Consider the following 15,269-nt stretch of genomic DNA (forward strand, 5'->3'; position numbering starts at 1 on the left):
AAGGGTCCAGGAATTTGTGTGGAAACTCTAGGTATAAAGTGTCACCTGACCTTCTGCAGTGCATGCCTAGGACCTTTGCAGGCAGTCAGGGTGATCAGTGCTTATCTATAGGGTCAACCTAGGTGTCCCTTCCGCTGGATGGCATGTCCGGTATGTGCGCCGCTGGTCCTGAGGCACTGAAGGCATTAACTGGACTTTCCTATTTAAAAAGGGACGTACTCCACTTGTTTATAAAGCTCTCTTTTATAAGGCTGTCTGGTTGTGTTTCCCTACTAGTGAGGCTGAAGCATGATTCAAGTAGGCAGAGTAGGAACTGAATGAAGCATGCAGGGTACTGGTAGGGGATCAGTGTGGTAAGGTCATGGAAACAGGGATGCAGTCGCTGCACAGAATGCTTGATAGAAAAAGAGCTCTGAAGGAGAACTTTCTCCTATCTGGATTTAATGTTAAATCTTTTGTGGGCAGGGTAATTTATATATAGTAATGTAATGTAAAAAAAAATGCATTCTTTGTACAAACTAATCATGTTTTCTCACTGTTGCTTTGTGTTAGGTTAAATTGACCTCCTTCATGCTCGGCTTTTTGCTTCTGCTCTGACTTGCCTGTATCCTGTTTTTTTTTCTTCTCTTTGTAGGTATCCCAGCCTCCACAGGAAACAGTTTAGACACCCTTCAAGATGACAATCCTCCACATTGGCTAAAATCTCTTCAGGCCCTCACAGAGGTGGACGGCCCCAGTGCAGCGCCGTCACAGACACACCACAGTAATCCCTTCGGCACACAGATCCCTCTGCACAGAGCCAGTTGGAATCCCTACTCTCCTCCTTCAAACCCAACCAGTTTCCATTCCCCACCCCCAGGCTTTCAGACAGCCTTCAGACCCCCCAGTAAAACCCCCACAGATCTACTACAGAGCTCAGCGCTGGATCGTCATTAGGAAAGGAGGAAAAAAAAAAAAACAACGTTAGAAATGCAGGAAGTGTCCCACCCCAACTCCTCCCCACACCCACCTACTGTTCCCTGTCATATCTTTCTTTCTGAAGAATCCAGTTCCTGATCAAACCTCCCCCCCCAAATGCAATGCCATCACAGGGTCATGGCCAGATCTTTTCATTAAGTTTCTGCTGAGCCGGTGTTTGAAATGCACCGTTGGAAATAATTTCTAAACATTCTAAGGAGGAAAAAAAAAAAGAGAGAGAGAAATCAAAATGCAGTCTCAATGCTTAAGGAGAATATTACTGTCTTATGTTTTTTGCACATGAGTATTCCTGCCTAGTGGAAAAGCGTCAGTCTACAATAGGGGAAAAATGCAATGCAGAACCAAGTGCAGAAATATGAAAAAGGTATTTAATTTAAATGAAGTTACTGAGCATGTGGGGCAAGCAGTGGCCTACCATTTATTTTGCATTCAGTGTGGCACTACACAGGGAAATTGCTGTTTTTTTCTTTTCAGAAAAGAGGACTTTGTGTCACTCAGTAAGAGGTTTGACATGAAGCGTGTTGAAAGCCGAAACACTTATAGCGCTGAGTAAATGGCATGTTGCTGAAGAGTGGTTTAGAGACAGGAGAATAAGATTTTTTTTTTTTAATTTTGGCTTTAGATTTAAAGTAAACTTTAATGTTTTAAAAGTATTCACAGATTTAATACCTAGCATATACATAATATAATTATAAGCAGCTGAAACACGAGTGATATTTACTTCAGTCTTTCTGTCTCCTCTGTCAGTCTCTCTTTCTTTTTTTTTTTTTTAAACAAAGATTCACCTGATTGGGGCACTCTGGGATAGCACTGCATTGGGGCCACATGATCACCATCAGGAGCAACCTCTGACCTCCTCTGCCTGCAGCTTTTACTTAACCCTGTAGTTTCTGGACGTTTGTGCAGTATTGAAAAGACAGGAAAAAGAAACAGATAAACATGGTTATAACCTGACGCTAAAACTAAAACCAAGGAAATGTACCTCTTTCTTCAGAATTAAAACTAAAATCTTAAATAAAACAGAGAACTTGATGATGACTTCGTGTTGGCTTTTCTTTTTTTAAAAAAAAAAAAACTTGGATTTTGAAGTGTTGCATCTGGTAAAACTGTATGTTCTTGCATGATCTCTTCCTCCTGTTCATCTGAATTGGAGTGACTTTTTCATTGAAATATTGCACTGTATAATGACTTTTGTACCAAAGGATGGAAAAAGCATAGAATTGTTAAATTTTTAAAGGGGTACTGTTGTCTTTACTTGTCATAATAGCTGGAGGATGCCTTTAACCTTTATTGGCATCATTTTAAATCTGAAGCATGGAAGTTAAGTTTATGCTTTCTCAACTGGATATACCATGTCACTTGGGACAGATAGAATATAATGTCTCAACGCATGATGAAAATTCTAGTTAAACTTATAACTTTCAGCATCTTTGTTTAAAACAAAGGTGTAAAGTATTTTCACTGTGCAGCAGGGCCTGAAGTCTTAGCCTACAGAAGATCTCCAACAAGCTCTTACGCTTCCAACTGGTGACCTGCTCTGATTGATATTTAAAACCAGCAGCTTTGTGACTGAGGTGCTGCATTGAATCTTTCAGGGCCCAGCTCATGGGAATGGCTGGGAGCCAGAACTGCTAGAAATGCCTGAGCAGAAGGATTTCTCACCTGTATAGCTTGGTCTGGCTGCCTTCCCAAAATGTTCCTTGTTGCCATGGGACTGACAGCAGAGCCCTGAACTCTGAGCTGGCAGGGGAATCCGGCCTCCTTGCATCAGCTGTTGAGTCTGCATGAGATTACAACAAATTCTCCACTTTATACAGTGTTGCTTGATGGGCACTGTGTACTTCTGCCCAACAATAGCACAGGTTGGAAAAGCACTGTACTCACTGCCAACTACTAACCAAACTGAATGTGCTCTGTCTGGGCAGGCATTTTTCCAGCAGATCAGTCCTGTGCCCTGGTTACTTGGAAACATGTTTGTGCTCTGCGTGATAGCTTGTCATTGGCCTGCTGACAAGCTTCTAGATGAGAGGAAGATTCATAACTAGAATGACCTTTCCCTCTGTTTCTACTCCATCCCAAAAAGGAGTTCTTGTTGGGTCACGTAATGCTAAAATGCATCAGTGTTCAGATGGATGGTGTGGTGGCTTGTGTTCCTGTTAGCTTATTTCTACATGCTATATGGTGCTGATTCCTGCACCCCTGCTTAAAAAGCAACGAGACATTTCACTCTGTTCAGCTGTGTGGGGCTCTGTTAGTTTCTCCTGAGTTTTTTTGTTGTTTATGGACTGTTTGTTCCTACTGCAAGAAGTTCTGTACAGGCACTTCATTGAAAGGAAGAAATTAATGTGTCTGCTTCATATGTGTAATCATCTCAGTGTGTGACCTGTCTTTCTTGTTGTATTATGAACATCTTCAGTACTTCCTTGCATGATAACAAGAACAGTGCTTGGCTAACAAGGGTGGTGGTGGAGATGAAGTTGGAGAAAGAGAGGATGGATCACATGCCTCCAAAATGAGTATGGATGCACATTAAAGGAAGGAAGGGAGTTGTTAGCCTTGAATGCATTGGTACCAGAAGTTCTGCTGCGTTTTCAGAGAATTCTCTGTTCAGCTGTAGTAATTCTGGGGTCAGTAGTGTGCTAGGTTGATGCTGAACGTTGATTTAGAAAGTAATCATCATCATCTTATAAGGAAATTGCATCTATCTGAAGTGACAGCACGGAATATAATGTCATCTCCTAGTTAAGATGAAAAGCCCTTGCAGGAATTCCTTTTCCTTCTATAAATTCGAGACTTGCCAGACAAGTGTAAGCACGTGTCCTTTCCAGTGCAGTGTTGCAACAGTGCTGCTCTAACCATGCTTAAAACACTATTGCCTACTTCCATAATAGTTCTAAATCATAAAATTGAGCAGTTTGTATTGTAAGATCTTAAACTCTTAGTTTTCATTTCCCCTTCCCCTGACATAGCTTTTATCCAGGATGCTCATTTAATCAGAGACACTGAAGGTGCAGAATTTCAGGGAAAGTGCAGCAACTTATAGTTCTGTAGAGTGGGTTGTGCTTGAACATATCTTTCCCTGCGATGGCAATCATATACTGATTTCTCTCTCACCCTTGCAAGAGAGCGTGGAAAATGCACCTAAAAAGATCACAGAACAGCTCTTGTTTGTTCCTCTCCCCATGATGCATGGGAGTTGCCGGAAGTTGCCCTAAGTTGCAAGGGAGCTTAGGAGCGTATATTGATACATGGAGTGGTGGGTGCTGTAGTGCCAAGGACTGATCCCTTTGGGGAAAGCTGTAGTGCTCAAATACAAGCTCGTGCTGCTGAGAACTGAGGTGTGTTGTGATTTGAGAGGTGGCACAGTGCTTCAAGGTCAGGGCCCTGGAGTTGTCACCCATCCCACCTGAAAGGCCCATAGGTACTCCTAACTCCTGGGGTGAGTGAATGCCAGCAGACAGGAATTTCTAGTGTGCGCAGAGCAGAGATGTGTGAAGTGTTGTTTGCTGTGAATGCACATCTGTTTAGGATAGTGCTACTTTACAGCTTCCAGCACTGTGCAACTCTGTGGCTAGTTATAGGAATGCCTTCCACTGGTGTATTATCAGTCACTACTGCTGAACATGCAGGTAGTAACTGTAAAAACTTGTGCTCCTTCCTTACCTCCCAAATCCCAGCACCTCTTTTTCCCTGCTTTGGAACATCCTACTGAAGGGAAACAGCTCTCAGGTCCTCTCCTCTCTATGGTTTTTGCTGTAAGCCAAGCACAAAAAAGATGAAGTATCATCAGAGCTTTGAGGTACAGTGTAAGAAACGGTGTAAACTCAGTACACTTTGATCTTGTATACAGCACTTGAGAGAGTGAGATCTTCATCTTCCCTTCCTCCTGGAGTCTGCCCTACGCTTACTAGTGTTAGGTTTGTGTAGTATGTGACGAAAACAGTTCAGGGTGGAGCTGACGCGGTGATACTGGGTGTGGCACTACCAGGGCAGTGGCATTAAAGCAGCAGTCTAGAAAGCTTGTACTGGCAGAGTGTTGCTGTTCTTTTCGGGATGACAAAGAATGTGTCTTGGGATTTCATAGCTTTAGCACCTGAATGTTACAAGTCTTAATGCTAATCTTGCTCAGGTCTTCAGAGAGGGTCTGAAACCTCTTCTGCCAGTGCTGACAGCCCATAGACAGCCGATAAGCTGAGCTTATCTGAGAAATGTAAATTTTGACCAAAACTTGTTTAAACTATTTCTAAATAAGCATGCAGGCTGAGGCTTTACAGTAAGGAGTCTTAACCTTAATCAAAAACTGAGGCTGCATTGTCTGTTTGTTCAAACAATAAGCAACTGATGGTGAAGTTTGTTCAGGACAGAAATTGGCACTACAACCTTGCAGCCAACTCTGTCACTCTTCAGATGGTTTCTTCCAATTCCATGGCCCATCTTCGTAGTGAATATTGCATAAAATATTATAACTAAACCTCTAGGAGACCAAGATCTTGTCTGAAAGCCCTGTTCACTGGTGTGGAGAAAGCTTGGGAAGAGCAGCCCCACATGCACTACTCTGGTTTAGAAGTGTTTGTTAGGTGTTGGCTACAAAGGGTGGTGAGAAGATGTGGGATAACAGGCTTGTGAATTGCTTTCTCTTTCTGTTCACAAATTACCTGAAGCTTGTATGTAGTTACCTTCCTTCTCCTTCCTCTTCTGGCAAATGGTGATTCCTGTTGCCTCACTGATGGCACCTTCCTAGGACAAAGCTGATCACAGCTTTTCACAATCTTAGCTCTTTGCTGGGCTGAGGCAAGGTGAGAAGGAAATGTGGTAAAGATTGAGTGACTGATAGGGAAACCTGCAATAGAGCTCGGCTTCCTACCCTTACTCCATCTTCCTCCCATTGGCTTCAGTCTCCTGCCAGTCTGAGATGGATGGTCTGCAGGTTCTTCTGTGCTGATAATCTGTTCTTGGAGCTTAGACTGCCACAGGCTTGGGATCAAATTTCTTTGATAGAAATCTTAACTCTTCTCTCTCTCTCTCACACACACACACACAAAGTAACCCCCAAGGAAACTTTTCAGTTCTATGAGATGAATACTTTTTTTTTAATATATCAGTCTCATAAAATGCTTGTTTCAAGTTGACGTTTTTCTCAGTGAGGAAAAACTACTCTGTCATATTTTTATTGCAAATGCTAACTTTTTGTTATGACATTTCAAAATTGGCATGTTTCTGGGCACGGGTTATTACAGTCAGCAAAAGATATCTGAAATGTGCATCACTGCAGTCTGCAGTGAAAGCAGGTGTCAATCTCTATGTAGCAAAAACAAAAAAATAACCGCACTCCACTTCTGTTTGTAAAGCCTTGCTTGGATCCAAGGAAATGTGATCTCTGAATGCGTCCCAACTGGTTTTCTGGTTGGGTTTTCTTGCATGAAAATCTTACTGGACAGAAGGGAAATTGCAATGAGTGGTAATTTTTTTTTTTTTTTTCTCTTGAAGTTCTATGAGTAAGAGGGGAAAAAAGAAGGGACAGATATGAAAAATCTCATTACTTTCTTTTTGTTTCCCTTCTAATTTTATTTTTTTCTCTGTTTTTTGTCTCTCTACGTGAGCCAGTGATTGAGCAGTACTGCTCCCAGAACAGACCCTGTGCTGAACTCCCACACATTCAAGTATATTTTGGGGAAACAGAAGCACAACCTGTGGATGTGGCACAGTGGGCATGCCAGGGTGGTTGTGAGAGGCCAGAACACCCTCAGCACTGCATCCTAAGTCATACCACAGTGAACAGGGCAGAAATTCCACTGGGAACTGTTCTGGGGGACCTGCTAGTGAGTGGGAGCACTGGGCAGGTCTGATGCTCACAGAGGTTTACTACAGTCTGCAGTCTGCCAAATCCTGCAGGGCTGAGCTAGGCTCAGCTGGGAAAAGAGGGAGGGGAAAAAAAAAAATGTCGAAGGTAGGGTGTGAGCCAAAGGGAAATAACAGAGTAGGTCTTGTTTGTCCCCTGCTTTCTGCAGCTTTGCTTGTTATGTGGGGAATGAAAGGCTTTTCCTTCTTGTGGTGTGGTTGCTACTAAGTGTCTACTGCAGGTGACACATTCTTCTGAAGGGGATCTGTGGAAGCTGTTACAGCTGCTGCCTCCCCACCACCATCCAGCCTCCTGCCCTTGCTGGTGCCTTGTGGTGTGAAAAGAAGATGCAGGAGGTGGAATGGGAGAGGCATCTTTATTAGAAAAAGTGTCCCTCAACCTCCTTGCAGCAGTTCTACCAGGGATGTCTGCTAGTAGGTCTTACCTTTATCATAAGGGTGTTCTACCTTCTGTCTTTACAAGGAAAGAAGTCCTAAGATAATACAAACACTAATGGAAATTAAGGTGACATCCCAAAGCTCCCAGCCTTTGCAGCAGGACAGTTTGAGTACTGCAGTTTGCAACCATGAGTGCTGGCTGGTGATGCTGGTGGATCGTGTTCTGGGTGCTCACTCTTCATCCCTGCCCTGCACATTCAGCAGCTCTGGGGCTGCCAGCACCTCTAAACTAATGCAGTCAGTAATGGCTTCTGAGCATCCCTGTGTGCTTGTGTTCCTTGAGCCCATATGTCCACCATGCATCAAGTGTGTATGGCCAGGTCTCGTCTGATGCTGGCCATGCACTGCGTGTGCTGCTGGACAGGAAAATGAGTGGTGGTGTTTTCTGGATGCAGCCTGTGGCACTTAGCAGCAGTGCATGAAGAGCTAGCAGGTCCTGATGTGTGTGATGTGAATTTCTAATGCAGATGAAGGTATGAAAAGCCCCGAGTTGTTTTATTTATTTATTTATTTATTTCTAAAGGTGCTGGGTTTTTTGTATTGAAGATAAATTCATGTTTTCCTCTTGGCTGGTTATCTTTACACACTTGTCATTGTATCTTGTAAGTCCAAGATTGTTTGCAGGGATGAGTGGATGCTGCAAGTTCTGAGCAACAACCACCACTACCAAAACCCTTTAAATCTCAACAATTTGCAACAAATTGCAAATACTGAGAATCATCTAATGAGAAGCAGTCCTTGTTCTGGTACCTGGCAGCATTCACTCAGCCCTTTACAAGAGCCTTAACAGAAAATCTGACCTCTGTGTTTAAAACAGGGAGGTCTACACCTGCCTATAGCCTCAAGTAAGGCTGTTCCACTTGGCTTTACACAGCTGAAAGATCAGCTGAGAAGCTGATAACCTGGGAACTTCTGTTTGAAGCGCGCACTTCTCGACAGAGATGGGGAATAAAAGGATTGTATCAAAAAAGCCTTTCCCTGTGAAGTGTCCAATTTTCTCTGTTTGAAAACCCAGGTGCAGTAAATTGGCTCTTGTGAACTCTTTCCTGAGCTCTGTGGCATTTCAAGGAATTTATGTTTGGAAAGAAAGGGAGGAGGGAAAAAAAAAACAAAACACTGAATGAAGGCTTTAGTTTTCAAACGGGCCTCCCGCACGTGTTTGACAGCCTGTGTTCCGCATAGCTTCGGTAGCAGCCGGGCGGCAGGACTCGGGGCCGGTCGAAGCGGCCAGGTCCGTGGGGCGGCTGCAGGCAGCGGTGCTGGCGGCTCGGCGGGCTGAGGGGCGCTGCGTGCGGCTGCGATGCCAGCTGCGGCCACAGCCACGCTCCGGGGTGCGAGACGCATCGGGGCAGGTGATCGGGGCTCCTGGGGAAGGCAAGGCGGACGGAGGCGGTCAGACGGCCCCCGCGGGAGCCCGCAGCCGGGCGGTGCCCCTCGTGTTGACGCCCAGCGAGGGGCTGCGACAGCTAAGAGGATGGAGGGGCGGGGGACCGAACGCCCGTGCGATGCGTGCTTTGGGCCGGAGCCGCTGAGCGGCCGCCGTACCTTTGGAAGGCCGCGTTATTGCAGCCCGCGAACGCCCCCGGGAACACCGAGCTGGAGAGGGCCGAGAGATGGTAATCGCGGCGGTGGTGGTGCTTCAACCTGCCGAAAGCCTTCCTGCCCCGCCGTGCGGCCGAGCCGTCGCCCGTCCGTCCCGCTCTCGGCTTCCTCCCGAGCCGCTGCCTGCGAGGGGCACAGAGATGCGCACGCGGCCGCTCTCCGCGCAGCCGCCCCTTCCCCCCTTCCCCCCTTCCCGCCTGCCTCGGCCGTGCGGCAGGTGGCAGCACCGGCCCTTCCCACCCGGCCCGCCCCGAACCGCCGCGCCCCGCACTCACCGCCCGCCGTTCCCCGGCCCCGGGCCGCGGCTCTTCCTCGCCCGCTCCCGCCAGCAGCACACGGCGAAGGAGGCGGCCAGCGCCAGGATGACGGCTCCGCTCACCAGCGCGGCGGCGACGGCCAGGCGGGAGCCCGCGTTCGCGGGCGGCGGGACGGCTGCGGGCAGAGGCAGAGCGCGGCGCTGAGCGGCGGCACGGCGTGGAACTGAGAGCACCTCCGGGTGGGGGCGGCCCGGGCGGGCCCGGGTAGCCTGTCTGCGAGGTGCTGGAGATCACGGAGTCATAGAATCGTTTCAGTTGGAAGGGATCTTTACAGGTCACCTGGTCCAACTCCCCTGCAACGAGCAGGGACACCCACAGCTCGATCAGGTGCTCGGAGCCCTTGCAGCCTGACCTTGGGACCTTGGGTGTCTCCGGGGATGAGGCATCACCGCCTCTCTGGGGAAACTGTGCCAGTGCCTCACCACCCTGACTGTGAAAAACTTTTTCCTTATATCCACTTTATCCTTAAATCTCTCCTCTTTTAGGTTGAAACCATTTCCCCTTGTCCCGCCCCAACAGGCCCTACTAAAGAATCCATCCCCTTCCTTCTTACAGCTCCCCTCAGAACCTTCTCCGTGCTGAACAGCCCCAGCTCTCTCAGCCTGTCCTCGTAGGAGAGGTATCCCATCCTTTGGATCATTTCTGTGGCCCTCCTCTGGACATGCTCCAGCACATCCATGTCTCTCCTGTGCTGAGGACTCCACATGTGGATGCAGCACCCCACATGAGGTCTCTCAGTGCAGAGCTGAGGGGCAGGATCACCTCCCTCGCCATGCTGGCTGCATTCCTTTTGATGCAGCTTTCAGTTGTCTTTTTGGGCTGTGAGGGCACACCGCTGGCTCACGTGCAGCTGCCATCCACCAGTACCCACAAGTCCTTTTATGCAGGGCTGTGCTCCATCCCTACATCCTCCAGCCTGTACTGATAGCGGGGATTGCCTCGACCCAGGTTCAAGACTGCACTTGGATTTGTTGAACCTCTTGAAGTTCACCTGTGCCCACTGTTCAGCCTGGCCAGATCCCTCTGAATGGCATCCCGTCCCTTGGGTGTGTCAACTGCACCACACAGCTTGGTGTCATCTGCAAACTGCTGAGGGTACACTCGATCCCACTGTCAAAATCATCAGTAAAGATGATGCGGGCAGGTCACTGGCAGCCTGAAGGTGTGCTTCTGGTGGGGCTGAGTTAGTAAACACCAACAGGGACATTGACCAACTTCTGTGAATCTACTGCTTTTGGAACTTTGTTGGCGAGGCAACAGTGTGTGGCTGCTGCCTGCTGTCAGGCTGAAGAGATCGGGTGCTTTGTGTTGTGATCAAATTGTAAAGTGAAGCTAAGGGTGTGGGTCTTTTTGTCACTGAAGAAATTTCTGCATTAAGTGGTGTACAAATGCAGGACCTGCTTAGAGCTGGGAAGATAAGATTTGCTAATGAGTGTTTTACTGCAGAACTATGTGAAAACTATGGCAATGAAGTTCATTGCTTTTATTTTGCCGTGATTGCCTTTCTTGTTGCTTATCACCAGATTTTACAGCTCTAGATTGAAGGCAAATGGCTTTATTTATATTTAAAGAGCAAGCTCCTTGTGGCATTGTAGGGGCTGAGCCAAAACATGTGGGACCTATGGGATGTTCTGCTCTTGAAACATGTGTTTGTGGTGTGACTTTTGTCAGGTGTTACCTTTGTAAAATGTTTTTGTTTGGCTTGAGCAAATGGAAAAGAAGCAGCAAAAGCTCTCAGGCTTTTTCCATTTACCAGCTGTTTTTACCACAGGTCTACTTGTGGGTGGTTTTGGAGAGGGCCCTTGAGTCTTTAAGTCCCAGGGGCCAGTGTGATCAGTAGTTCATGCATAGCTGTATTGTATTTACACTTACATGTTTTTGCTTATTGCTGCAAAAATGAATAGCATTACTGAGGGCAATTTTCCTGAAATTATGCTATGTATGCACACAATTCAGAGTTCATGAGAGAAAGCTTTCTGAGGACTGGATTTTGTTTTTTTTAAGCTATTAGTTCTTGATGAGTTCCTAACAGGAAAAAAGATCAAGGCCATCTGAAGTGCCACATTTTGCATGTGCTTTTATAAAATGCATGTCTTGGGTTTTTATGAAGTTCAGCTTTCTTCCCCCATGAAATGTTTTGGCTGTGACTTGTGAGACCTGGGTCTGTACCAGTTAATTCTATGCCAGTTCTCTCACCTGGAGCACCAGGTGCAGGTGTGGATGCCACAATATAGTAAGGACATAGAGCTTTTAGAAGTGTCCAAAGGAGGGCTACAGAGATGGAGGAGGGCCTGGAGGGCAAGGCGTATGAGGAGCAGCTGAGCACCCCCGATTGGCTCAGCACAGAGCAGAGGAGCTGAGGGGAGGCCTGATGGCGGCTGCAGCTCCTCACAGAGAGTGGAGGGGCAGCGCTGAGCTCTGCTCTGTGTGACAGCGACAGGGCCCGAGGGAACGGCATGAGCTGTGTCAGGGAAGAGGCAGCTGGGGGTCAGGGACAGGGTCTGCACCACAGGGCGGTGGGCATAGTACAGAATGCCCAGGACTGTGGGCATTTCCACTGAAAGCACTGCAGTTCACTGGTGCCAATGACCGCCGACTTGATGGAGCCTGGCTAGTGCTGTCCCCTCTCAGGGCGGCTGGGACGCAGTTTTATGGGGCCTGCTGTCTGAGTTTGGTGAGAACTCAGTGCGTGAATGGTTGGTGACCCCACGCACCAGGCTAAAGCCCTACAAGACAGCAGAGGGGCTCTACAATGCCGGCTTAGGGCAAGGGTTGCCGACAGGCTCCTTACCCTCACAGTAGGGCGTGGGATGGCTCCAGGATGAGGTGCTCTCCTGTTGGAGGCAGGACAGCCTCTCACTGCCCACCAGCCGGTAGCCCTCTTCACACCAGTACACAATGACTGAGCCCACAGAGACACCAGAGCCTCTATCCACATAATAGCGTCCGTGGCGCGGTGAGGGCAGAGCTGTGCACTGTGCTGGAGGAGAAAGGGGAGATTAAGTGCAGGTGGTGGCAAAGCCCCCTGCCTTGATGTTTGTGAAATGGCTGCCCATCCCCTCTGTCACTGCTGCAGGTCTTTCAAGTCTGAATTTTTCTTTTGTGCAACTGTAAAGGAGGGACATAGGGAAGTCTAATTGGCTGTATTTGGGAAACGAGTTGCAAACTCTGTAACGTGAAGTGTTCCTGACCAGCAGCAGTGGGACCAGAAGGGTGCAGAATGCAGACAGAGTGCAAAGAGCACCCAGTAAGAGGGAAAGGAAATGTACAGGTATTTTTAATACTCTAAATAGCTATAGAATTTGGGTGGAACACAAAGCAATTAAAAATACTACTTTATGCTATGGAGAAATACTGTGTTTTTGCTGAGATGATGTTGCGCTGGCATAAAGCATAAGCTTGAGTAAGATCGGTCTTTCTCCAAGTCTAGCAAGTTAAGTACTGGGTAAGAGGCACTGGATGCATCTGCATGTGTAAATGTAGCAGTGCTAAGGACACTGCCTGGATGCCTGGACTAGATCTGTTATGTGGCTAAATTGTCTGACATTGGCCTGCACCTTCCCCACCAATTCCTAGCAATGTGTGAAGATGAGGTGGTTCAGGGACTATTCCCAATAGGCATTTTGGAAACAAGACATACTGGAGAGAGGGGAAACAAGACATACTGGAGAGAGGGGAAACAAGACATACTGGAGAGGTTTGGGAAAGTAACAGTTCAGTAACAAAGCATTGGACAGGCACCCTGGGGCAGCCCCAGAACTAATGGGGACACTCCTTCACTGGGGAGCTGCACCTGCTGCACACTAGGAACCTGATTAAAAGCCATAATCACCCTCAGCATTTGGAGATGATTTGTGCTTTTAACAGCTCTCCAGCCTTATTTCTTTTTGAGGGTCCTGGCTCAGCCTGTGGAGACAGGGATGTGTTTGCTAAGCCCATCCTGTGGCTGGAGAACTGGCCTGTCATGATGTGCACAGTCAGTACGGAGGAGAGCTTTACGCGAAGAAGGTAGTCAAGCCTTAAGTTTTCTCCCCGTGCTTGCAGCTTTGCCTCTGATGTGACATGTCCCCAGAACACAGCACAGGACCACACAAACCTCTGCAGACCCCCCACTACAGAAGCACCTGTTGCCCTTGTAGATATCCCCGTGCTACCTGTGCACCGTGGGTCCCCCCACAGCCCTGCAGATGGAGAGGTTCACTTGAGTACCTGAGATGTTGCTGTGCTCGTAGGTCCCATTGGCAAAGTCTCTGGGCAGCCTTTTCCGGATTTGTCCTGTGGCAGGCAAAGCAGTTGTGGGCCCAACAGCACTGCTCCAGGCAACATTCAGGCAGCTCCAAGGCAGTAGGCAAAAACTGATGCATTTCCCAAGCCTTTGTCCTGTCATGGTTTGAAGAAGCACAGCATCCTTAAGTGTCCCACACGCCTGTGGTTTCCCTTTGCTTATGAGCAGGAATCAGCTGGGCTTTAGAGCGTTAAGCCCTAAGCAGCAAAGCTAGCAGCCACTCTCCACCCTGCAGGCACAAGCCCCGCATCCTTGCTCCTTGCACTGCCAGCCCTGCTGTGGCTGCACATTGCTTCCCTCCGTTCCCCTCCCAACCCAGGCTGGGATCCTGCAGCCTCCCCAGCACCCCACACTCTCGGCCCTAGGCTGCTGTGCTGCAAGAACAGGCATCCAGCAGGGAGCGAGGGACAGCAGGTGCCCAGGTCCATCTTTCACAGCTGCCTCCTGCAGGGACTGGCTGTCACCAATCCTCCAGCCATGGTGGCTTCCTCAGGTGCTGGAGCCATGTGTGCTGGGCATCACACTGCCCTACTGGTTTTCCACAAAGAGCTGCTGAGCCCCCTGAGCGCAGACCTTCCTGTGTGCATTTCTTCTCTCCTGCCAGAGCTGAGGCCTGGTGTTTTGTAAACACCTGTGGAACCAGATTAAGTGCTACTGCAGTCAAAGGGTGTGTTGCAGCAGCAATTCCACCACTGTGGGAACCATAGAGAAATCTGTTTTCCTTTTGACTTAGGCTTCTCCCTGCACAGTGTCTCTTGGCCAACTTGTGATTATTTACAACTGGAGCTACCTGGGACTTAATGCAGCTGTAAGAATTCAGGCCCAGGCCATCACTCATTAGCAGCACTGATAGGAATATAAGGACTACTATAGCATACTTACTGGCTAGGCATGAGGACACTTGCAGGAGGTTACAGGTTAGCGGGGAGATGTTTTGTCAGCCATTTTGTTTTTGATTGCCTCATTTATGCCCAGGGCCTGTAGGCACAGCCCAGGAGTGGTGCCTGGGTGTTAGCTGCCTTGTTCTGGCTGGTGTGCTTGGCTGCTGTACTGTGTGTATACTGCACAGCCAGCCTTCCCCAGCACCACCTCCAGCCCCATACAGCTCCCTGGCACTGGACCCAGTACACACCATTAGCACATGGTATCCGGCACAGGGCAGGTGGCAGTCCCCACATCACATGTGCTGAGGAACAAATGGGCTCAGCATGGCCCTGGGAACACAATAACCACACTTGAGCTAGTGCTCAAAATGCTGTGTAGATGACGGGGATTATTTCTTTGCTAATGCTCTTAAGAGCTATTCCGGAGTCCGAAGGAGATGAAGAGGCTTATTATTGCAAAATTAATATCCTGCAGGGGAAGGATTTCATTGCCATTCCTTGTACCTTGCTTTCTGGTGGCAGCGGGCTGTGCAGAAATGGGAGCTGGGCACTATTCTGCATGGGGCTAAGGCAAGGAGTGTGTCTTTGTCCTGGCTTGGAGAGCCCTTTCCTGGCTGGAAAGAAGGATGAGGAAGCTGCAGCCTCGGGGTCTTGGCTGGAGTTCTCCAGCTTCCCAGCAGAGCAGAATATGGATGGGTAGGTGGGTGGGTGATCTCCACCACAGCAGCCTGTCAGGCAGAGCACAGCTGCCAAAGCCAGCTCAGAGGCCCTTCGTACCTGCTCTCAAGGTCTCTGCAGGCTGGTGGGGATTTCTACTTAGGGATAAAGCTTTGCTGTGCACCAAGCAGTGTTTTTCCCTACCTTCTGTGCACTTTTTGAGCCTTTCAGATCCCCCTCTCTGCAAAA

At 48.4% G+C, this 15,269-nt stretch overlaps 3 protein-coding genes across 8 annotated transcripts in view; 2 read left to right on the forward strand and 1 right to left on the reverse strand.

The window, feature by feature from the left end:
- The window catches only part of CNOT4 (CCR4-NOT transcription complex subunit 4), a 65,334-nt gene extending 63,318 nt beyond the window's left edge, over positions 1 to 2,016 (forward strand). For all 6 annotated transcript variants that reach the window (XM_085223966.1, XM_085223963.1, XM_085223980.1 and 3 more), the window contains one exon: positions 635 to 2,016. In XM_085223966.1, coding sequence (XP_085080092.1) covers positions 635 to 936 — 302 coding nt within the window. In that variant the 3' untranslated portion in view covers positions 937 to 2,016. The remainder of the gene's footprint in view (positions 1 to 634) is intronic.
- The window catches only part of LOC100539124 (solute carrier family 23 member 1-like), a 53,923-nt gene that overhangs the window by 13,277 nt on the left and 25,377 nt on the right, over positions 1 to 15,269 (forward strand). The window lies entirely within an intron of this gene.
- On the reverse strand, positions 6,136 to 13,596 carry LOC146545286 (uncharacterized). Its single transcript, XM_085223930.1, has 5 exons — positions 13,404 to 13,596; positions 11,986 to 12,174; positions 9,153 to 9,309; positions 8,821 to 9,000; positions 6,136 to 8,640 (listed from the first exon to the last, which is right to left on the reverse strand). Exons 1-5 carry the CDS (start codon positions 13,579 to 13,581, stop codon positions 8,412 to 8,414), a joined length of 933 nt encoding a protein of 310 aa, XP_085080056.1. The 5' UTR covers positions 13,582 to 13,596; the 3' UTR covers positions 6,136 to 8,411.

This window comes from Meleagris gallopavo, chromosome 1 (assembly GCF_905368555.1).
Source record: "Meleagris gallopavo chromosome 1, MGAL_WU_HG_1.1, whole genome shotgun sequence".
Classification (NCBI taxonomy): domain Eukaryota; kingdom Metazoa; phylum Chordata; class Aves; order Galliformes; family Phasianidae; genus Meleagris; species Meleagris gallopavo.

What these genes read in the sequence shown, in the direction of transcription:
- LOC146545286 (XM_085223930.1), bottom strand. Translation starts at nt 13,581, where the DNA reads ATGACAGGACAAAGGCTTGGGAAATGCATCAGTTTTTGCCTACTGCCT. An exon ending in TCCCACGCCCTACTGTGAGG is followed by an intron (nt 9,310 to 11,985) that starts GTAAGGAGCCTG and finishes CTCTGCCCGCAG; the next exon opens with CCGTCCCGCCGCCCGCGAAC. An exon ending in GGGCCGGGGAACGGCGGGCG is followed by an intron (nt 9,001 to 9,152) that starts GTGAGTGCGGGG and finishes TGCCCCTCGCAG; the next exon opens with GCAGCGGCTCGGGAGGAAGC.